Source organism: Salmo salar, chromosome 09, assembly GCF_965601325.2.
Source record: "Salmo salar chromosome 09, fSalSal1, whole genome shotgun sequence".
Taxonomy (NCBI): domain Eukaryota; kingdom Metazoa; phylum Chordata; class Actinopteri; order Salmoniformes; family Salmonidae; genus Salmo; species Salmo salar.
In genome coordinates, this window is record NC_138299.1 from 143,287,455 (window position 1) to 143,312,369 (window position 24,915).

Sequence of the window (24,915 nt, forward strand, 5' to 3'; positions counted from 1 at the left end):
GTGATGAAAGAGACTGTGAGGAGGAGAGGGTAAGGGCTGTTGGGGTGAGGAAAGGAGACAGAGAGAGTGAGGAGGAGAGGGTAAGGGCTGTTGGGGTAAGGAAAGGAGACAAAGAGAGTGAGGAGGAGAGGGTAAGGGCTGTTGGGGTGATGAAAGGAGACAGAGAGAGTGAGGAGGAGAGGGTAAGGGCTGTTGGGGTGATGAAAGGAGACAGAGAGAGTGAGGAGGAGAGGGTAAGGGCTGTTGGGGTGATGAAAGGAGACAGAGAGAGTGAGGAGGAGAGGGTAAGGGCTGTTGGGGTGATGAAAGGAGACAGAGAGAGTGAGAAGGAGAGGGTAAGGGCTGTTGGGGTGATGAAAGGAGACAGAGAGAGTGAGGAGGAGAGGGTAAGGACTGTTGGGGTGATGAAAGGAGACAGAGAGAATGAGGAGGAGAGGGTAAGGGCTGTTGGGGTGATGAAAGGAGACAGAGAGAGTGAGGAGGAGAGGGTAAGGGCTGTTGGGGTAAGGAAAGGAGACAAAGAGAGTGAGGAGGAGAGGGTAAGGGCTGTTGGGGTGATGAAAGGAGACAGAGAGAGTGAGGAGGAGAGGGTAAGGGCTGTTGGGGTGATGAAAGGAGACAGAGAGAGTGAGGAGGAGAGGGTAAGGACTGTTGGGGTGATGAAAGGAGACAGAGAGAATGAGGAGGAGAGGGTAAGGGCTGTTGGGGTGATGAAAGGAGACAGAGAGAGTGAGGAGGAGAGGGTAAGGGCTGTTGGGGTGAGGAAAGGAGACAGAGAGAGTGATTAGGAGAGGGTAACGGCTGTTGGGATGAGGAAAGGAGACAGAGACAGAGAGTGAGGAGGAGAGGGTAAGGGCTGTTGGGGTAAGGAAAGGAGCCAGAGAGAGTGAGGAGGAGAGGGTAAGGGCTGTTGGGGTGATGAAAGGAGACAGAGAGAGTGAGGAGGAGAGGGTAAGGGCTGTTGGGGTGAGAATAGGAGACAGAGAGTGAGGAGGAGAGGGTAAGGGCTGTTGGGGTGATGAAAGGAGACAGAGAGAGTGAGGAGGAGAGGGTAAGGGCTGTTGGGGTGATGAAAGGAGACAGAGAGAGTGAGGAGGAGAGGGTAAGTGCTGTTGGGGTGATGAAAGGAGACAGAGAGAGTGAGGAGGAGAGGGTAAGGACTGTTGGGGTGATGAAAGGAGACAGAGACAGAGAGAGTGAGGAGGAGAGGGTAAGGGCTGTTGGGGTGATGAAAGAGACTGTGAGGAGGAGAGGGTAAGGGCTGTTGGGGTGAGGAAAGGAGACAGAGACAGAGAGAGTGAGGAGGAGAGGGTAAGGGCTGTTGGGGTAAGGAAAGGAGACAAAGAGAGTGAGGAGGAGAGGGTAAGGGCTGTTGGGGTGATGAAAGGAGACAGAGAGAGTGAGGAGGTGAGGGTAAGTGCTGTTGGGGTGATGAAAGGAGACAGAGAGAGTGAGGAGGAGAGGGTAAGGACTGTTGGGGTGATGAAAGGAGACAGAGAGAATGAGGAGGAGAGGGTAAGGGCTGTTGGGGTGATGAAAGGAGACAGAGAGAGTGAGGAGGAGAGGGTAAGGGCTGTTGGGGTAAGGAAAGGAGACAGAGAGAGTGAGGAGGAGAGGGTACGGGCTGTTGGGGTGATGAAAGGAGACAGAGAGAGTGAGGAGGAGAGGGTAAGGGCTGTTGAGGTGAGGAAAGGATACAGAGACAGAGAGAGTGAGGAGGAGAGGGTAATGGCTGTTGGGGTGAGGAAAGGAGACAGAGAGAGTGAGGAGGAGAGGTTAAGGGCTGTTGGGATGAGGAAAGGAGACAGAGACAGAGAGAGTGAGGAGGAGAGGGTAAGGGCTGTTGAGGTGAGGAAAGGAGACAGAGAGAGTGAGGAGGAGAGGGTAAGGGCTGTTGGGGTAAGGAAAGGAGACAGAGAGAGTGAGGAGGAGAGGGTACGAGCTGTTGGGGCTAGAATAGGAGGCAGAGAGTGAGGAGGAGAGGGTAAGGGCTGTTGGGTTGATGAAAGGAGACAAAGAGAGTGAGGAGGAGAGGGTAAGGGCTGTTGGGGTGATGAAAGGAGACAGAGAGAGTGAGGAGGAGAGGGTAAGGGCTGTTGGGGTGAGGAAAGGAGACAGAGAGAGTGAGGAGGAGAGGGTAAGGGCTGTTGGGGTGAGGAAAGGAGACAGAGAGAGTAAGGAGGAGAGGGTAAGGGCTGTTGGGGTTATGAAAGGAGACAGAGAGAGTGAGGAGGAGAGGGTAAGGGCTGTTGGGGTGAGGAAAGGAGACAGAGAGTGTGAGGAGGAGAGGGTAAGGGCTGTTGGGGTGATGAAAGGAGACAGAGAGAGTGAGGAGGAGAGGGTAAGGGCTGCTGGGGTGAGGAAAGGAGACAGAGAGAGTGAGGAGGAGAGGGTAAGGGCTGTTGGGGTGATGAAAGGAGACAGAGAGAGTGAGGAGGAGAGGGTAAGGGCTGTTGGGGTGAGGAAAGGAGACAGAGAGAGTGAGGAGGAGAGGGTAAGGGCTGTTGGGGTGATGAAAGGAGACAGAGAGAGTGAGGAGGAGAGGGTAAGGGCTGTTGGGGTGAGGAAAGGATACAGAGAGAGTGAGGAGGAGAGGGTAAGGGCTGTTGGGGTGATGAAAGGAGACAGAGAGAGTGAGGAGGAGAGGGTAAGGGCTGTTGGGGTGAGAATAGGAGACAGAGAGTGAGGAGGAGAGGGTAAGGGCTGTTGGGGTGATGAAAGGAGACAGAGTTAGTGAGAAGGCGAGGGTAAGGGCTGTTGGGGTGAGAATAGGAGACAGAGTTAGTGAGGAGGAGAGGGTATGTCTGGCCATAGCACATAGCATGCCCGTTTGTAAATCTGGCCCTGTTCTCAGCATGTCCCCCAGGTCCCCTCCTCATAGACTGCTATATGCTATGGCTAGACAGCTGTTACTGTTACTTAGCCCGTTAACAACCATTGGAACATAGTTCAGCCTGCGGATGATGTCCCAGAATACCTTGTCCCAGAGAACTGCCATGCTGTCATAGTTTAAAATAGATTCTAAATCACAATTGTCTGGCCTTTCTCCCTCACAGCCCTGGTGTGGTTTTAGTCATCAGGAAGAATAAGCTCATACTTCCTGTGTGCACAAGACTCAATGAGCAATGTAGCAGAGGTCTCTGCAGTGCAGCGCCATTCATTCTCATTTGGGCTGCAGGAGCACCACCTCCCTCTGTGTGTGTGTGTGTGTGTGTGTGTGTGTGTGTGTGTGTGTGTGTGTGTGTGTGTGTGTGTGTGTGTGTGTGTGTGTGTGTGTGTGTGTGTGTGTGTGTGTGTGTGTGTGTGTGTGTGTGTGTGTGTGTGTGTGTGTAGAGTGAGAGAGGACGGAGGAGAGAGAGAGAGAGAGAGGACGGAGGAGAGAGAGAGAGAGGACGGAGGAGAGAGAGAGAGAGGACGGAGGAGAGAGAGAGAGAGGACGGAGGAGAGAGAGAGAGAGGACGGAGGAGAGAGAGAGAGGACGGAGGAGAGAGAGAGGACAGAGAAGAGAGAGAGAGGACTAGAGAGAGAGAGAGAGAGGACTAGAGAGGAGAGAGAGAGGGTGGAGAAGAGAGAGAGAGAAAACGGAGAAGAGAGAGAGAGAGAGGACAGAAGAGAGAGAGAGAGAGAGAGGACAGAGAAGAGAGAGAGGACAGAAGAGAGAGGACAGAGAAGAGAGAGAGAGAGAGGACGGAGAAGAGAGAGAGAGAGAGGACTAGAGAAGAGAGAGAGAGAGGACGGAGAAGAGAGAGAGAGAGAGAGAGAGGACGGAGAAGAGAGAGAGAGAGAGAGAGAGAGAGAGGACTGGAGAAGAGAGAGAGAGAGCGAACGGAGGAGAGAGAGAGGGAGGACTGGAGAAGAGAGAGAGAGAGGACTAGAGGAGAGAGAGAGAGAGGACGGAGAAGAGAGAGAGAGGACGGAGAAGAGAGAGAGAGGACGGAGAAGAGAGAGAGAGAGAGAGGACTGGAGAAGAGAGAGGACTGGAGAAGAGAGAGAGGACTAGAGAAGAGAGAGAGAGGACTGGAGAAGAACTAGAGAAGAGAGAGAGAGAGGACTGGAGAAGAGCGAGAGAGAGAGAGAGAGAGGACGGAGAAGAGAGAGAGAGGACAGAGAGGAGAGAGAGAGAGAACAGAGAAGAGAGAGAGAGAGAGGACTGGAGAAGAGAGAGAGCGAGAGGACTGGAGAAGAGAGAGAGGGTTGGTATAGACATAGGAGAAACAGGCAGAGTAGTAGGCAAAGAGACAAATGCAACAAGGAGATTTAGGAGTGCTAGTCAAAGAGGAGGATAGGTAGCAGAGTAGAGACACGGGTAAACAAGGCAGCACAGACCGTATAGGTCTGGTCCTCTCGGCGTCAACCCAAATGATGGCTTTGTTCCCTGCAGAAACTACCAGCTAAATATATAGAAACCTGTAGAAACTACCAGCTAAATATATAGAAACCTGCAGAAACTACCAGCTAAATATATAGAAACCTGCAGAAACTACCAGCTAAATATATAGAAACCTGCAGAAACTACCAGCTAAATATATAGAAACCTGCAGAAACTACCAGCTAAATATATAGAAACCTGCAGAAACTACCAGCTAAATATATAGAAACCTGCAGAAACTACCAGCTAAATATATAGAAACCTGCAGAAACTACCAGCTAAATATATAGAAACCTGCAGAAACTACCAGCTAAATATTTAGAAACCTGCAGAAACTACCAGCTAAATATATAGAAACCTGCAGAAACTACCAGCTAAATATATAGAAACCTGCAGAAACTACCAGCTAAATATATAGAAACCTGCAGAAACTACCAGCTAAATATTTAGAAACCTGCAGAAACTACCAGCTAAATATATAGAAACCTGCAGAAACTACCAGCTAAATATATAGAAACCTGCAGAAACTACCAGCTAAATATATAGAAACCTGCAGAAACTACCAGCTAAATATTTAGAAACCTGCAGAAACTACCAGCTAAATATATAGAAACCTGCAGAAACTACCAGCTAAATATATAGAAACCTGCAGAAACTACCAGCTAAATATATAGAAACCTGCAGAAACTACCAGCTAAATATTTAGAAACCTGCAGAAACTACCAGCTAAATATATAGAGACCTGCAGAAACTACCAGCTAAATATCTAGAAACCTGCAGAAACTACCAGCTAAATATTTAGAAACCTGCAGAAACTACCAGCTAAATATATAGAAACCTGCAGAAACTACCAGCTAAATATTTAGAAACCTGCAGAAACTACCAGCTAAATATATAGAAACTTGCAGAAACTACCAGCTAAATATATAGAAACCTGCAGAAACTACCAGCTAAATATTTAGAAACCTGCAGAAACTACCAGCTAAATATATAGAAACCTGCAGAAACTACCAGCTAAATATATAGAAACCTGCAGAAACTACCAGCTAAATATATAGAAACCTGCAGAAACTACCAGATAAATATTTAGAAACCTGCAGAAACTACCAGCTAAATATGTAGAAACCTGCAGAAACTACCAGCTAAATATATAGAAACCTGCAGAAACTACCAGCTAAATATATAGAAACCTGCAGAAACTACCAGATAAATATATAGAAACCTGCAGAAACTACCAGCTAAATATGTAGAAACCTGCAGAAACTACCAGCTAAATATATAGAAACCTGCAGAAACTACCAGCTAAATATATAGAAACCTGCAGAAACTACCAGCTAAATATATAGAAACCTGCAGAAACTACCAGCTAAATATATAGAAACCTGCAGAAACTACCAGCTAAATATATAGAAACCTGCAGAAACTACCAGCTAAATATTAAAGAAACCTGCAGAAACTACCAGCTAAATATACTGCTCAAAAAAATAAAGGGAACACTTAAACAACACATCCTAGATCTGAATGAAAGAAATAATCTTATTAAATACTTTTCTCTTTACATAGTTGAATGTGCTGACAACAAAAACACACAAAAATAATAAATAGAAATCCAATTTATCAACCCATGGAGGTCTGGATTTGGAGTCACACTCAAAATTAAAGTGGAAAACCACACTACAGGCTGATCCAACTTTGATGTAATGTCCTTAAAACAAGTCAAAATGAGGCTCAGTAGTGTGTGTGGCCTCCACGTGCCTGTATGACCTCCCTACAATGCCTGGGCATGCTCCTGATGAGGTGGCGGAAGGATCTCCTGAGGGATCTCCTCCTAGACCTGAACTAAAGCATCCGCCAACTCCTGGACAGTCTGTGGTGCAACGTGGCGTTGGTGGATGGAGCGAGACATGATGTCCCAGATGTGCTCAATTGGATTCAGGTCTGGGGAACGGGCGGGCCAGTCCATAGCATCAATGCCTTCCTCTTGCAGGAACTGCTGACACACTCCAGCCACATGAGGTCTAGCATTGTCTTGCATTAGGAGGAACCAAGGGCCAACCGCACCAGCATATGGTCTCACAAGGGGTCTGAGGATCTCATCTCGGTACCTAATGGCAGTCAGGCTACCTCTGGCGAGCACATGGAGGGCTGTGCGGCCCCCCAAAGAAATGCCACCCCACACCATGACTGACCCACCGCCAAACCGGTCATGCAGGAGGATGTTGCAGGCAGCAGAACATTCTCCACGGTGTCTCCAGACTCTGTCACGTCTGTCACGTGCTCAGTGTGAACCTGCTTTCATCTGTGAAGAGCACAGGGCGCCAGTGGCGAATTTGCCAATCTTGGTGTTCTCTGGCAAATGCCAAACGTCCTGCACGGTGTTGGGCTGTAAGCACAACCCCCACCTGTGGACGTCGGGCCCTCATACCACCCTCATGGAGTCTGTTTCTGACCGTTTGAGCAGACACATGCACATTTGTGGCCTGCTGGAGGTCATTTTGCAGGGCTCTGGCAGTGCTTCTCCTGCTCCTCCTTGCACAAAGGCGGAGGTAGCGGTCCTGCTGCTGGGTTGTTGCCCTCCTACGGCCTCCTCCACGTCTCCTGATGTACTGGCCTGTCTCCTGGTAGCGCCTCCATGCTCTGGACACTACGCTGACAGACACAGCAAACCTTCTTGCCACAGCTCACATTGATGTGCCATCCTGGATGAGCTGCACTACCTGAGCCACTTGTGTGGGTTGTAGACTCCGTCTCATGCTACCACTAGAGTGAAAGCACCGCCAGCATTCAATAGTGACCAAAACATCAGCCAGGAAGCATAGGAACTGAGAAGTGGTCTGTGGTCCCCACCTGCAGAACCACTCCTTTATTGGGGGTGTCTTGCTAATTGCCTATAATTTCCACCTGTTGTCTATTCCATTTGCACAACAGCATGTGACATTTATTGTCAATCAGTGTTACTTCCTAAGTGGACAGTTTGATTTCACAGAAGTGTGATTGACTTGGAGTTACATTGTGTTGTTTAAGTGTTCCCTTTATTTTTTTGAGCAGTGTATATAGAAACCTGCAGAAACTACCAGATAAATATTTAGAAACCTGCAGAAACTACCAGCTAAATATATAGAAACCTGCAGAAACTACCAGCTAAATATATAGAAACCTGCAGAAACTACCAGATAAATATATAGAAACCTGCAGAAACTACCAGATAAATATATAGAAACCTGCAGAAACTACCAGCTAAATATATAGAAACCTGCAGAAACTACCAGCTAAATATATAGAAACCTGCAGAAACTACCAGCTAAATATATAGAAACCTGCAGAAACTACCAGCTAAATATATAGAAACCTGCAGAAACTACCAGCTAAATATATAGAAACCTGCAGAAACTACCAGCTAAATATATAGAAACCTGCAGAAACTACCAGCTAAATATATAGAAACCTGCAGAAACTACCAGCTAAATATATAGAAACCTGCAGAAACTACCAGCTAAATATATAGAAACCTGCAGAAACTACCAGCTAAATATATAGAAACCTGCAGAAACTACCAGCTAAATATATAGAAACCTGCAGAAACTACCAGCTAAATATTGGCTTTTTCTCTCCAGTAATAATGGAGCCATGAAATTGATTTAATGTCGCTGAGGTTCTCCTGGGCGGCGCCTCTGCAGTCTGTGAATACAAAACAATGAACCTCCACAGCTGCCCTAAGATCTATTAATTAACCCAGCTAATCCCCAACACCTTATCTCTCTCAACAACTTTTCCCATCGAACACTAACTTTGGAACACAGGGGCTACAGGGTGCTGTGACGCATCGTTGGCAGTGAAGGAGAATCACAGATTGACACTTTTTTGTCTCGTAAAATATTTGGCATTTGTTGTGAAACGTTTGACTTGATGTCTGAGGAGATTGGAGGGCAGATAGCAAATAATTTGTATGCTTGTGAGAATCCAAGCTCAGTATGAACACAGTGTGAAAAGCGTACCTGTCCAATCCTACCCCACTGCACTGCCACAGAGAGAGAGAGAGAAAGGAAGAGGGAGAGAGATATATTTCTGTTCATCATGGCCTTATCTACCAACCAGTCTCTCTCTCAGCATGGTTCTCCTCCACATTGACCTCCAGGCCCCTACCCATGTAGTGTCCCTGCAGGAGGGGAACCACCTCATCCCGGACACCACAGTGTTCCTCTTAACCCCCACCAACCCTTAACACAGCCCCTCAGAGCACAGCATTCAGGCCCACTTACCTCCACCAGCTCTCTGATTGTCCTCTTTCCTAGAACCTCGCTTCCACTCGTCCTTTTCGTTATCTTGTCTCTGCCCTTTCTCCTGGTGGCCTCTTTGGACTGGTCTAGTGAGTGGGCCTGCCTCAAACCAAGGGCACCACGTCGCTCAATAACTTCCTCCTGCGGACAGATCACTGTCCTATCATACGCGCACTGGCCTTGTCCCCTCTCAATATTGCAAATCAACTCAGTCTTTTGTTCAGACTTGTTCCTAATCTCGTCCCAAAGTCCAATTTGTTGATTATATATTAGCACCAAATCAGAGGTTATGAAGTGCCCTAATAGAACAGGATGGGGACTGGCTTTGTTTAATAAGAGAGAAGAGAAAGAAGCAGAGACAGAGAGACAAGTGGAATTACATGCCGTCCCTCCTATCTGAAGACAACCATCTGCCAATGTCACTGCTCCATTGTGCCTGGGCCCTCTACCATGAATAGCCCTCTGCAGCCAAATATGTTTTAATTAGTGAGAGAGATGGTCTGTAATTATATTTATATCATAATAACTAACCACTCTGACTGAGTCCTCGTCCTCCTCGCTGGGTCTTTCATTGTCTCCCTCTATGAGGATGATATTTAATTCTAATGTTAGAACACTGTAGATTCAGTCAAAGTGAACATCCCGGCCCTCGATGGGCGAGTACACACTCTCGGGAGCTGGTCCGTGTTCGCACGCACACACACACCATCTCTCAGCCATGTCCAACTTCACCAACAACCCTTCCCCAATCACTTTATTATCAAAGGCTACAACTGTATTTTTGACAAAAGTGAACCACTTTACTGGTTGCTGTTGCTTATCAAAGCCTAAACAGCAGCTGATTAGTTGCCTGACTCCCACTCCCTCTTCTTTGTGTGAGTATGTTGAAAGAATAGGTAACCACAAAGATGTACATTAGAAGGCTATTGTCCAAAGTCTACCTATATTGACTGGCCTATGCATTGTTTAACTGAGTGCATACTGCATGTAAAGATCTTTGTAGAATGCTGTGGAGACCGTCTTCTTTGTTATATTTGTTTGCAAGTTAAATCATTGACAGGGAAAGAGATAATGAAGAGCAGAAAAGGGCTTGTGTGCTTTCAAACCACAGACAATTGAGCCTCATTGTATTATGAATATTGGGAACAATGGCGAAACACTTGAAAGAAAGGAACGTTTCAATATGCACGCACTCTCTCTCTCTCTTCTCTTCCTCTCTCTTCTCCTCTCTCCTCTCCTCTATCTGGAATCTCCTCAACCTGTGTCCTCCTGCCCCAGCCAACCTCCACCCAAAGGGCAGTCAGAACTAAGCAATGAATCCCAGATGCCCAGACCCATAATAACACCATAAAGCGCTGATAAAACAGGTCGGCAGAGGGATGACAGGTCGACTGAGGCTGGGGCTGAGGCTTGCCCAAGCCTACCCAGAGTCGCCTCTCTTCCACAAATCATCCCTCCATCCCACTGTTCCTCCCTCGTTCCCCAGGCTCAGCAGTCCGCCGGGGCTGCAACATCCAGTCACGCTTTGTGGAGACCAAATTATCCTCCTGATTGATTGAGTTCCAAAGCATAAACCTCACCGGCCGACAACTGCAGCTGATTCGCTCTCCCGACTTTACGGCTTTCTCTCTCCCTCCCTCCCTCCCTTCCTCTGCACAGAGCCGACGAGATAAATGACTTAAGTGGACGACAAAGTGTGCAAGCGTGTTGCAAATTTCCATATCGGTCTTCATGGTGCATGATGTTTGTTGTGTTTCCAAGTTAACCCTTTATTTCCCGTTCTTGAGGATCTGGAAGACTGGTCCCTCCCCCTGATACGCCAGCTTGCCAGCTAGAAGATTCCCTCACTTGTTTTTTTCCTCATGTTAGAAAATGATGTCACTCGCTAATCCAAAACTAATCCCAGTTACTGGGCATGTGGAGAGATACATACACTAAGACACACTCAGTCACTCTCTCTCACACGAGTCGACCCCCTCCCCATACACACAGATTAAAACATTCACTCTTTCTCACCCCCCCCCCCCCCCCCCCCCCCACACACACACACACACACACACACACACACACAGTCACACACACACACACAATCCGACCCCTCACACACACACTCTCTCTCCCACACACACTGATGCCTTGTCCCCCTCTGTCCCCCAGGCTTCCCAGCGACGGCGTATGGACCGGTGGCAGCAGCGGCAGTGGCGGCAGTGCGTGGCTCAGGTAGGGGGGCCCGTGGAAGAGGTGGCTACATGGCATACCAGCAGAACGCAGGGGCAGGTAAACGCTCTGTCGGTATTCTGTGTGGCTACTGCTGCGCTCCATGCTCTGTTCTCACTGGCCGCCGATAACTCCTCTCTCACCTGCTGTATACACACACACACACACACACACACACACACACACACACACACACACACACACACACACACACACACACACACACACACACACACACACACACACACACACACACACACACACACACACACTCTTAATAGACAAGAGAGGATAGAAGGAGGATGCTAAACTCCCCTTCTCTCCTCACTTGCCTCTGCACTGGCTAGAATAGACAGAGGATGAGGATAGGACCAGGGTAGCAGTCTTTAGTTGCCTTGTTACAGAGCTACTATACCTGCCAGCTCTGTGTTTGATAGGTAGGAATACTACCTACTGTGATGTACCTCCACAGTACAATATGTGACTGCAGATCCAGGGAGCAGGATGTTGATTTCTCATGTGTCTGTCACTCGTATCACTCCTACACCTCTTTCAGAGAAGGCTCCTAACTTGAAATCAGCATGTGCTGATGTGCCTATTGATATCGATTAGTTTACTCAAAAATCTGACTTCCACACAAATCTCAAGTTAGGATACGGCTTGCCCCTATAAGACCTTCCAGCCTCTAAATAACCAAGCCAGCATCATGAGTGTCCAGATTCCTGAGTCCTGCTTAAATTGGCTCCCTCGTTGACTTTTTCTATTCCCTGGCCATTGATTGGCTTGTACGATAGCTTAATCAATCACACTGACTTTGTCCACAGACACAGCAATATATAGCTAAATAAACACTGGAGAAAAACAAGCGGCGGGGCAGGAATTGACAGATGGCATTTTGGCTGCGAGGAAAAATGATCGGACACTAATTGGCTGTCAGAACGCCTGGCCCCTGGAAGCAGTGTGGTGCTGGGCTGCACTCTGACAGTTAGGGTTGGAGGTTCAGCCTAACACACACTCACCGCACACACACACCTAATATGAGAAATCAAAAGCAGATACTTTGATGGCTTATGTCCTAGGTGAGTCTGGGGGATGACGACAGGGGCAAGTATAAAGGCTATGGTTAGACTAGACTGGGTTTATCCTACTTTACTCCATGCAAGTTAGTGCAGGGCTGGCCTAGGCAATACAGCTGGGCTGAGCTGGGCGAGGCAGAGAGCCAGTAACAGAGCTAGCCCTTGGCTACAGTACAGTATGTTGCTCCAGCTCTTCCACTGACTGTCTCCTGGATGATTCTGTCACTGTATCACACTCAGGGAGAACCAGAGGGGAAGGCTAAGGGACCAACATGGCCCACAGAGCCCATATTGCTGACATTTAGACTTGACCTTTCTCTGCAACTTCATCTAGTACTCATTACCAAGAGACATGAGTTTACAAACTCCACTCTGCATAGATCTAGTCTGAAGTGAAGGAGCAGATGGAGTTTTGATATATAGCTGGGTAGCTTACCCACCATGCTAACTGGCTTTTGTGTGATGCTAAAGGATGGCTCTCAGAGTAATAATTACATTCTAATGTTGTCCCCTGGCTGAGCCCTTCTGCAATTGGCTCAGGTTCTATGTGCTCATCTCACAGTTACTGTAACTCACTCATCATCAAGAACAAGACAATCATGTGTTGGAATGTTTTGAAGTGATTCAGCAGATGTTTGCAGATGTAGGTCCTCGAAGCACATCTGTTCAATGCAACTGGTTCTGTTCCCAGAGCAACAGTAGGCTACAAAGGACACTCTCTCAGATCATGTTAGGCTGTTATGCAGATGATTTAGTTACTCAAAAGATAACTTGACCTAATCTCAAACATAAGCCATCGCAATATTCAATACTTACAGTTGAAGTCAGAAGTTTACATACACCTTAGCCAAATACATTTAAACTCAGTTTTTCACAATTCCTGACATTTAGTCCTAGTAAAAATTCCCTGTTTTAGGTCAGTTAGGATCACCACTTTATTTTAAGAATGTGAAATGTCAGAATAATAGTAGAGAGAATGATTTATTTCAGCTTTTATTTATTTCATCACATTCCCAGTGGGTCAGAAGTTTACATACATTCAATTAGTATTTGATAGCATTGTCTTTAAATTGTTTAACTTGAGTCAAACGTTTCGGGTAGCCTTCCACAAGCTTCCCACAATAAATTATGTGAATTTTGGCCCATTCCTCCTGACAGAGCTGGTGTAACTGAGTCAGGTTTGTAGGCCTCCTTGCTCGCACACGCTTTTTCAGTTCTGACAACATATTTTCTATGTCATTGAGGTCAGGGCTTTGTGATGGCCACTCCAATATCTTGACTTTGTTGTCCTTAAGCCATTTTGCCACAACTTTGGAAGTATGCTTGGGGTCAATGTCCATTTGGAAGACCCATTTGCGACCAAGCTTTAACTTCCTGACTGATATCTTGAGATTTTGCTTCAATATATCCACATAATTGTCCCACCTCATGATGCCATCTATTTTGTGAAGTGCACCAGTCCCTCCTGCAGCAAAACACCCCCATAAAATGATGCTGCCACCCCCGTGCTTCACAATTGGGATGGTGTTCTTCGGCTTGCAAGCCTCCCCCTTTTTCCTCCAAACATAACGATTGTCATTATGGCCAAACAGTTCTATTTTTGCTTAATCCAACCAGAGGACATTTCTCCAAAAAGTATGATCTTTGTCCCCATGTGCAGTTGCAAACCGTAGTCTGGCTTTTTTATGGTGGTTTTGGAGCAGTGGCTTCTTCCTTGCTGAGCGGCCTTTCAGGTTATGTCGATATAGGACTCGTTTTACTGTGGATATATATACTTTTGTACCAGTTTCCTCCAGCATCTTCAAAAGGTCCTTTGCTGTTGTTCTGGGATTGATTAGCATTTTTCGCACCAAAGTACGTTCATCTCTAGGAGACAGAACGCGTCTCCTTCCTGAGCGGTATGACGGCCGCGTGGTCCCATGGTGTTTATACTTGCGTACTATTGTTTGTACAGATGAATGTGGTACCTTCAGGCGTTTGGAAATTGCTCCCAAGGATGAACCAGACTTGTGGAGGTCTGCAATTTTTTTTCTGAGGTCTTGGCTGATTTCTTTTGATTTTCCCATGATGTCAAGCAAAGAGGCACGGAGTTTGAAGGTTGGCCTTGAAATACATCCACAGGTACACCTCCAATTGACTCAAATGATGTCAATTAGCCTATCAGAAGCTTCTAAAGCTATGACATAATTTTCTGGAATTTTCCAAGCTGTTTAAAGGCACAGTCAACTTAGTGTATGTAAACTTCTGTTCCACTGGAATTGTGATACAGTGAATTATAAGTGAAATAATCTGTCTGTTAACAATTATTGGAAAAATTACACAAACTAGATGTCCTAACCGACTTGCCAAAACTATAGTTTGTTAACAAGAAATTTGTGGAGTGGTTGAAAAACGAGTTTTAATGACTCCAACCTAAGTGTATGTAAACTTCCGACTTCAACTGTAACTATGGACATGGGTTTTGAATTACAATTGAAAAAAGAAGAGGGTGACAAGGCAGTGAAACCTGAGGAAGATGTTAACACATTATCCATCAAACACACACCTGGCAGTACAGGATGCCCTCTTTTAGCTCCCCAGGGGTCCCCCAGGCCTACCCAGCCTCTCCCTGACGTGCCCTAGGGCAATATGGTCTAGATTAAAGATTATTTCATCAGATAGTGGGAGCAGTGCTGTAGGGATGTAGGGATGTTGGACCTGCTAGTCAGTGGGTCCTGCTGCTAGATTAAAACCCTCACATAGAACAATAGTATTTAAGACTTGGAATACACCTTTTGATCCACCTGCAATCCTCAGATCTATGATGCCCTTCTTTATCTAGATTAAGATTTCATTATATTATGTTCCCCTTTCACCAATACATCTCTAAAAGTAAAGTCAGGAACTATTTCATGTCGGAATCAAAATGTAACCAGGATTCTTTGATTTTGAAGTTATTACACCGGCGCAGAATCCGTTTGTAGATGATCACAGTCTTCTTATGGAACACAGCCTACTTCAAAGTTATCCAGTGCAGAAAACCAGCAGTGTAGATCAAACTCAAACCAAAAGGTGCTGTTGGTAGACAGTGGAAATGTCTGTGAGAAACATTGTGAAAGAAACACATTCAGACACACACACACACACACACACACACACAGTCAGTCAGTCAGTCAGTCAGTCAGTCAGTCAGTCAGTCAGTCAGTCAGTCAGTCAGTCAGTCAGTCAGTCAAGTCAAGTCAAGTCAAGTCAAGTCAAGTCAGTATTTGTATTTATTAGGGATCCTCATTAGTTCCTACCAAGGCAGCAGCTACTCTTCCTGGGGTCCAAACATATCAAGGTACTTATATTACATATAAAACAAAAGGTAAAACAGTACATCATATAACATTATTGCACCACTACATATCTACAAAACAAAATGTATAATACCACCATACAACAATATTAGAAAACCAGTAAAAAAACATTGTGCTTAGAGGTACACTGGTAAAGGGCTCATACATACAGATAGGAGCAATGGTAGTTTGTGATTGGTTGTGAATTTGACCAGTTGTTTCTGTATCTGACTTGGTTGGGCCTTTCAGAGAGCCTATGGTCCTGACTGGGACACTCCTCTGCTCACCTCACACACTCTCCTGGGTGCACTCTGCCTGCCTGCGAGAAGGTTTGTTCACACCCTACTACTCCCTCACACCCCACTACCCCCTCACACCCTACTACTCCCTCACACCCTACTACTCCCTCACACCCTACTACTCCCTCACACCCTACTACTCCCTCACACCCTACTACCCCCTTACACCCTACTACCCCCTCACACCCCACTACCCCCTTACACCCAAATACCCCCTCACACCCTGCTACCCCCTCACAACCTTCTACCCCCTCACACCCTACTACTCCCTCACACCCTACTACCCCATCACACCCTACTACTCCCTCACACCCCACTACCCCCTCACACCCTACTACTCCCTCACACCCTACTACCCCCTCACACCCTACTACTCCCTCACAACCTACTACCCCCTTACACCCTACTACCCCCTCACACCCTACTATCCCCTCACAACCTACTACCACCTCACACCCTACTACTCCCTCACACCCTACTACCCCCTCACACCCTACTACTCCCTCACACCCCACTACCCCCTCACACCCTACTTCCCCCTCACACCCTACTACTCCCTCACACCCTACTACCCCCTCACACCCTACTACCCCCTCACACCCTACTACTCCCTCACACCCTACTACTCCATCACACCCTACTACTCCATCACACCCAACTACCCCCTCACACCCTACTACCCCCTCACACCCTACTACTCCCTCACACCCTACTACTCCATCACACCCTACTACTCCATCACACCCAACTACCCCCTCACACCCTACTACCCCCTCACACCCCACTACTCCCTCACCCCCTACTATCCCCTCACACCCTACTACCCCCTCACACCCCACTACCCCCTCACACCCTACTACCCCCTCACACCCTACTACCCCCTCACACCCTACTACTCCCTCACACCCTACTACCCCCTCACACCCTACTACTCCCTCACACCCTACTACCCCCTCACACCCTACTACTCCCTCACACCCTACTACCCCCTCACACCCTACTACCCCCTCACACCCTACCACCCCCTCACACCCAACTACCCCCTCACACCCTACTACTCCCTCACACCCTACTACCCCCTCACACCCTACTACTCCCTCACACCCTACTACTCCCTCACACCCTACTACTCCATCACACCCTACTACCCCCTCACACCCTACTACTCCCTCACACCCCACTACTCCCTCACACCCTACTACCCCCTCACACCCTACTATCCCCTCACACCCTACTACTCCCTCACACCCTACTACCCCCTCACACCCTACTACCCCCTCACACCCTACTACTCCCTCACACCCCACTACTCCCTCACACCCCACTACTCCCTCACACCCCACTACCCCCTCACACCCTACTACCCCCTCACAGCCTACTACCCCCTCACACCCTACTACCCCCTCACACCCTACTACTCCCTCACACCCTACTACTCCCTCACACCCTACTACCCCCTCACACCCTACTACTCCCTCACACCCTACTACTCCCTCACACCCTACTACCCCCTCACACCCTACTACCCCCTCACACCCTACTACTCCCTCACACCCTACTACCCCCTCACACCCTACTACCCCCTCACACCCAACTACTCCCTCACACCCTACTACTCCCTCACACCCTACTACCCCCTCACACCCTACTACCCCCTCACACCCTACTACCCCCTCACACCCTACTACCCCTCACACCCTACCACTCCCTCACACCCTACCACCCCCTCACACCCTACTACCCCCTCACACCCTACTACTCCCTCACACCCCACTACTCCCTCACACCCCACTACCCCCTCACACCCTACTACCCCCTCACAGCCTACTACCCCCTCACAGCCTACTACCCCCTCACACCACACTACCCCCTCACACCCCACTACCCCCTCACACCCTACTATCCCCTCACACCCTACTACTCCCTCACACCCTACTACCCCCTCACACCCTACTACCCCCTCACACCCTACTACTCCCTCACACCCCACTACTCCCTCACACCCCACTCCTCCCTCACACCCCACTACCCCCTCACACCCTACTACCCCCTCACAGCCTACTACCCCCTCACACCCCACTACTCCCTCACACCCCACTACCCCCTCACACCCCACTACCCCCTCACACCCTACTACCCCCTCACACCCTACTACCCCCTCACACCCTACTACTCCCTCACACCCTACTACCCCCTCAGACCCTACTACCCCCTCAGACCCTACTACTCCCTCACACCCCACTACCCCCTCACACCCTACTACCCCCTCACAGCCTACTACCCCCTCACAGCCTACTACCCCCTCACACCCCACTACCCCCTCACACCCCACTACCCCCTCACACCCTACTACCCCCTCACACCCTACTACTCCCTCACACCCTACTACCCCCTCACACCCTACTACCCCCTCACACCCTACTACTCCCTCACACCCTACTACCCCCTCAGACCCTACTACCCCCTCACACCCTACTACTCCCTCACACCCTACTACTCCCTCACACCCTACTACCCCCTCACACCCTACTACCCCCTCACACCCTACTACTCCCTCACACCCTACTACCCCCTCACACCCAACTACCCCTCACACCCTACTATCCCCTCACACCCTACCCTTTTTCTCTAACTTCTCTCATCTCTTCTTCCTCCATGCTCATTCGTTTGTTCTGTCTGCTCTATTTCTTTCTTTTTTCTCTCTCTCTATTCCATCCTGTCTTCATTAGATGAAGAGTTTGTGTTTATTAGATTTACTGTAGAGTGTTTTTATGTACAAAGATATAACCGTTCTGTCATTTATGTGTGTTCCTCCTGTTATGCCTGGTCCCTGTGTGTATCAGTGTGACTTCAGTGCATGCCACCTGTAGTGGTCATGGTAGTGGTGGACATAGTTATAGCTCCTAGCTACTGTTGTTTTCTGTGTATCTACTTCTACAAGCTGACATGGTATCCAGGATTGTCTTACCGTATCTGCATGGTAGTTGTTGGTCGTTAGTCATTCTTGATGAGAAGCTCAAAAACTGGTATCTAGGAGAGATCCGGAGCGTTTGGTGTTGCATTTTGTTACATTACAGCCTTATTCTAAAATGGATGAAATTGTTTTACAATCTACACAGAATACCCCATAATGACAAAGCAAAAACAGGTTGTTAGACATTTTTGCAAATGTATAGAAGTTTTTAAACTGAAATATCACATTTACATAAGTATTCAGACCCTTTCCTCAGTACTTTGTTGAAGCACTTTTGGCAGCGATTATAGCCTTGAGTCTTCTTGGGGTATGATGCTACAAGCTTGGTACACCTGTAGTTTCTCCCATTCTTCTCTGCAGATCCTCTCAACCTCTGTCAGGTTGGATGGGGAGCGTCGCTTCACAGCTATTTTCAGGTCTCTCCAGAGATGTTCGATCGGATTCAAGCCTGGGCTCTAGCTGGGCCACTCAAGAACATTCAGAGACTTGTCCCGAAGCCACTCCTGCGTTGTCTTGGCTGTGTGCTTAGGGTCATTGTCCTGTTGGAAGGTGAACCTTCACCCCAGTCTGAGGTCCTGAGCACTCTGGAGCAGGTTTTCATCAAGGATCTCTCTGTACTTTGCTCCGTTCATCTTTCCCTCTATCTTGGCTAGTCTCCCAGTCCCTGCCGCTGAAAAAAATCCCCACAGCATGATTCTGCCACCACCATGCTTCACCGTAAGGATGGTGCTAGGTTTCCTAAAGATTGGACGCTTGGCATTCAAGCCAAAGAGTTCAATCTTGGTTTCATCAGACCAGAGCATCTTGTTTGTCATTGTCTGAGCAAACTCCAAGCTGGCTTTTACTGAGGAGTGGCTTCCGTCTGGTCACTCTACCATAAAGGCCTGATTGGTGGAGTGCTGCAGAGATGGTTGTCCTTCTGGAAGGTTCTCCCATCTCCACAGAGGAACTCTGGAGCTCTGTCAGACCTCTGTCAATTGAATTTACCACAGGTGGACTCCAGTCAAGTTGTAGAAAAATCTCAAAGATGATCAATGGAAACAGGATGCACCTGAGCTCAATTTCAAGTCTCATAGCAAAGGGTCTGAATAAATAAGGTATTTCTGTTTTTCATTTGTTATAAATTTGCTAAAAACATATTTACCTGTTAGAATACGGCTGTAACGTAACAAAATGTGGATAAAGTGAAGGGGACTGAATACTTTGTGAATGCACTGTACGGAGGGTTTGGTCCTTTCCTCTAGGTAGACTCCTGTGTGATTACAACATTAGCCTGATTTGCAGCAGCTCAGAGCTGAAGCACCATGGCACTCTGGGCCTGACTTGGCAGGACATGATTTCTATTCATGTGTCCCAGGCAGCTGACACGCTGGTCCAACCAGTGACTGACCTCAGTTCTAAATGCAGCCCGCTGGATTCCTTGTCATATGTTGAGGGGACGTGTCAGGAAAGTGAGGTTGAGTTGGAGGAGAATGGAATGAGACACTAGCGTCTCTTTAACCATCTTGCCTCCTTCCCTCCCCTTCCTCTGTAGCTGCAGGTGATCACTCTATTTAGGTGATCTGCATCCCTCAATCAGTAAATGTCTCCTGTTCGTTTGTCCTTCTCTCTCCAATATGGGTTGAACCTGGACCCTGGACCACAGAAAGTTTCCCCCCTTTCCCACCCCCTGATGGACAGCTATGTCAGAATCATTCTAAAGGAAAACAGACTGTTCACTCAAACTAGGTCACCCCGACTCCCCTGCCTAGAGCCCAGAGGGTGTGGAAATGTCTCCTCTTATGATTAAGATAGATACAGTGTATTTGTGTCTGCTCAATTCTACCTGGCTCCTCTACCAGCTGTCCTCTACCAGCTGTCCTCTACCAGCTGTCCTCTACCAGTTGTCCTCTACCAGCTATCCTCTACCAACAGTCCTCTACCAACAGTCCTCTACCAGCTGTCCTCTACCAGCAGTCCTCTACCAGTTGTCCTCTACCAGCTGTCCTCTACCAACAGTCCTCTACCAGCTGTCCTCTACCAGCTATCCTCTACCAACAGTCCTCTACCAGCTGTCCTCTACCAGCTGTCCTCTACCAGCAGTCCTCTACCAGCTGTCCTCTACCAGCAGTCCTCTACCAGTTGTCCTCTACCAGCTGTCCTCTACCAACAGTCCTCTACGAGCAAATCAAATTAAACCAGCAGTCCTCTACCAGCAGTCCAGCACCACTTGTTTGTGAGCTCCTGTCCACTTCTATTCTCATGGTGTTTGTTTGCTTGAGTGTGATGATGAAAGTGTGTGTGGTCTGTGGATGTGAAAGTGTGTTGAGTGAAGATATAAGGGCTGTAGCGCTGTGTCTGTGGATGGATGGCACTACTCCTCTGCCTGTGAACATCCAGGATATATCATCTATTAACTATCATTATGCCAGCCTATCGGAGCACAAAATGAGGAGCCATTATCTAGCGATTATTTATGAACTGCCATCGCAGGCTGAAAAGAACTTGTCCTTTGTTAATTAGTCACCTATTCAGTTAGAAAATGGTGTTTGAGACGGGGACTGAAAGCCACTCCAGGCAGAACAGAAAGAGAGCCTCATCTTTTCAAATGACATAGGTGGAAATGGAGCTAATTGCAGATGCTCTGAAATTCAAAGCTAATTTTGAAACACATTTGACAAGTGTATTATTCACTTTTTCTGAAGAGATCTGCACTGCTCTGTGCCTATACATGCGTGCACACTTGTGCCTCCCTGAATGGATGTGTACATGTGTGAGTGTGTATGCAGGTGTTTACTTGCAAGGTCAGTGTGTGTGACTGAACGAGACAGGGTTTTGTTTGAGTAAATAGACACACACACACACTCTGGGGCCATATCTAATGTATCCAGTGCCTCTGACAGTGTAGCCTGAGGCAGGTGATTGTGTGAAATGTTATTTCCAAGGTTGGCACCAGTCCTCCAGGTCAACTCTTCCACTATCTTTCTATGGAAGGGCTTTTTAAATGGCAACAGTTATTTTTTTTCTCTCACATCAACACATAAATAGTGTGAATAATGTTGCTGACAGGAAAGGTGTTAAGCGTTTCTCCCTCCATTAGGCACAACGTTTAGACGACAGACTTGGCAGTAGACCCAGACATGTTAAAGAAGAAGCTTTTCATTCATAATGACACAAAGCGGAAGCAAATGCTAGCATTCTCTGTGACATTACCAGCATTTCAAAACTTTCGAAAGCAGCACTTGAAACATGAAATCAAAATCTCGACTGGATGTGCTCTTGTAGAACTCTGTTTAAAAAGATAGACTGGTAAACAGACTGGTAAACAGACTGGTAAACGGACTGGTAAACGGACTGGTAAACGGACTGGTAAACGGACTGGTAAACAGACTGGTAAACGGACTGGTAAACAGACTGGTAAACAGACACAGTGATTTTGGCAGTAATGGTGATGACCATGATGGAAGTGGTTAGAATGGACTTCATCCATCCTCCATGCACACAGCATGCTGAGGAGAAGAGAAGTGGAGGAGAGCGATTATAATCATAAATGATAACGCTCCCTCAACGATCCACTCCATTGAGCCTATATAGTCCCCCATCCTGTTGCCACAGCAACCCAGAGACACACTAATTTGTTGTGCAGATGAGTAATTGCCCCCCAATTAAGAATAGGGATGTTGCAGAGAAAGACCACCTAATCTTGGTTGTTTGTTATTAATATATTATTTGTTAATGATTGTTTTTAATAGATTGAACTGAAATGGGAGACTATATCATGATCGTCACACCACAGGGGGCGTTTGGGCGAGTACAGTGGCCCTATGTTGCTGAATGTGATGATGTAACTATATTGTACACGGGTTGTTGGCCATCGGTATTGTTTAAGGGTTTTCCTGGCCTCACATGAACATCCACTGAAGGGAAAGCAACGCACTACGATTCCCTGCAGCAACAAATCACCTCTATGTTATCTAACATCTCATAAAAAGGGCCATTTATTTATTCATTAGTTTGGTTTATTTCATGTTTGTACCCTTTGATACATGTTGTGGAGTGTTATGTGTAATGGCAGAGAGGACTAGAGAACTCGAGCCTGTGTTTAGCCTCTGTCATGTCATCCTCCCAGTGGCTCTGTAGTGTCTTTCCCAGATGGGGTCTCTCTAAGGGTAGTAGCGTTGACGAGACACTCCTCCAGAGCTCCAGTCAGCCCAGCCACGTTTCAGCTGTGTTTCCAGGGAAGTGCTGCGGCTGCGGCCAGGGACAGACTCTCTCTGGGGGCCAGGGGCCCTGCAGATGTTCCACAGCTCCAATGCATCTGTTTGGCCATGATAGAGACAGGCTGCTGAACACTGCTCATGTTGAAACAACTGTTGTAATAGAGTTATTTTCTCTCATTTTATGTAATTAGATTATACCTCCATCTTTCTTTGCTATTCTCCATCAGAATGGACATACAGACAGAAGACATGAGTCACTAGAGGAACATCAGAGCCCTGCCATTATGGTCCCAACCTTGATCTCTCCAATGCTGCTGTTTAATTCCGCTCCGTTTTTCACTTCCACATGCTCAAAGTGAATCATTTGCATGCACAGAAAGGAGAATTAGCTCAGCGCGATAATCAAGCGCCTCCATTCTTCCAGATGGCCGATCCAGTGGTCTCTGTAGTCTGTAAATGGGAGCTTTTTAACTGCATTTTATTCCACATTTTACATAGATAGTGCTATCATTAGCCGTGATCTCCCTGAATAATACAAGTCATTTTGCTGTGCTTTGTTAGATAAGACCTTCACGGCACCAGGGACGCCGGCAGCAAGGACTCATTTTCCATGTCAGTGCAAACAAAGCCGCCAGGTGTGTTTGTTGTAAGTGTGTGTGCGCACAGGCGGGTGTGCAAGAGCGATAATGTTGTATTTGTCTTCCTGTCATTCCTGCTACGTTATTCTCGCTAGTCTGTATTTAGAGAGATGTTTCTGCAGGCTACCATCATGGCCGGTGGCCTGTGAGGGGGATAGACAGACAAAGGGAAGGGGCCAGCCGGAGGCCACCTCCTCAGTGTGAACTAATGTGGGTGTCAGGGGCGTTGCTCTGTAAAGGTCTTCATTTGTTTGTTGTTAAAGATCTAATTAGGAAGACGAGAGGAAACAGAACGGGACGGCTAATTAGAGGGGAGCTTAGAAATCACTTTGAACCTCAAGGACACCCGGCTATTAGCGTGCACATAAAATATGTATTAATCCTAGGTGTATGTTTTGTTCCCTTCCTTAAATTATAAAAAAAAATCTAATCAAATCAAATTTATTTATATAGCCCTTCTTACATCAGCTGATATCACAAAGTGCTGTACAGAAACCCAGCCTAAAACCCCAAACAGCAAGTAATGCAGGTGTAGAAGCACGGTGGCTAGGAAAAACTCCCTAGAAAGGCCAAAACCTAGGAAGAAACCTAGAGAGGAACCAGGCTATGAGGGGTGGCCAGTCCTCTTCTGGCTGTGCCGGGTGGAGATTATAACAGCACATGGTCTAGATGTTCAAATGTTCATAAATGACCAGCATTGTCAAATAATAATAATTATAGTAGTTGTCGAGGGTGCAACAAGTCAGTAACACAGGAGTAAGTGTCAGTTGGCTTTTTCATAGCCGATCTTTGAGAGTATCTCTACCGCTCCTGCTGTCTCTAGAGAGTTGAAAACAGCAGGTCTGGGACAGGTAGCACGTCCGGTGAATAGGTCAGGGTTCCAGCAGGTCTGGGACAACAGGTCTGGGACAACAGGTCTGGGACAACAGGTCTGGGACAACAGGTCTGGGACAGGTAGCACGTCCGGCGAACAGGTCAGGGTTCCATAGCTGCAGGCAGAACAGTTGGAACTGGAGCAGCAGCACGGCCAGGTGAACTGGGGACAGCAAGGAGTCATCAAGCCAGGTAGTCCTGAGGCATGGTCCTAGGGCTCAGGTCCTCTGCGAGAGAGAAAGAAAGAAAGAAAGAAAGAAAGAGAAAGAGAGAATTAGAGAGAGCATATTTAAATTCACACAGGACACCGGAAAAGACAAGAGAAATACTCCAGATGTGATAGACTGACCCTAGCCCCCCGACACATAAACTACTGCAGCATAAATACTGGAGGCTGAGACAGGAGGGGTCAGGAGACACTGTGGCCCCATCCGATGAACCCCCGGACAGGGCCAAACAGGTAGGATATAACCCCACCCACTTTGCCAAAGCACAGCCTCCACACCACTGGAGGGATATCTCCAACCACCAACATACCATCTCGGGACAAGGCCGAGTATAGCCCACAAAGATCTCCGCCACGGCACAGCCCAAGGGGGGGCGCCAACCCAGACAGGAAGACCACGTCAGTGACTCAATCCACTCAAGTGACGCACCCCTCCCAGGGACGGCATGG

At 47.6% G+C, this 24,915-nt stretch overlaps 1 protein-coding gene across 5 annotated transcripts in view; it reads left to right on the forward strand.

The window, feature by feature from the left end:
- The window catches only part of LOC106613081 (RNA-binding protein Musashi homolog 2), a 348,890-nt gene that overhangs the window by 298,289 nt on the left and 25,686 nt on the right, over positions 1-24,915 (forward strand). For 3 of the 5 annotated variants that reach the window (XM_045724689.2, XM_045724688.2, XM_045724693.2), the window contains exon 11: positions 10,804-10,923. In XM_045724689.2, coding sequence (XP_045580645.1) covers positions 10,804-10,923 — 120 coding nt within the window. The remainder of the gene's footprint in view (positions 1-10,803; positions 10,924-24,915) is intronic. The other 2 variants (XM_045724692.2, XM_045724691.2) reach the window with 1 other exon arrangement.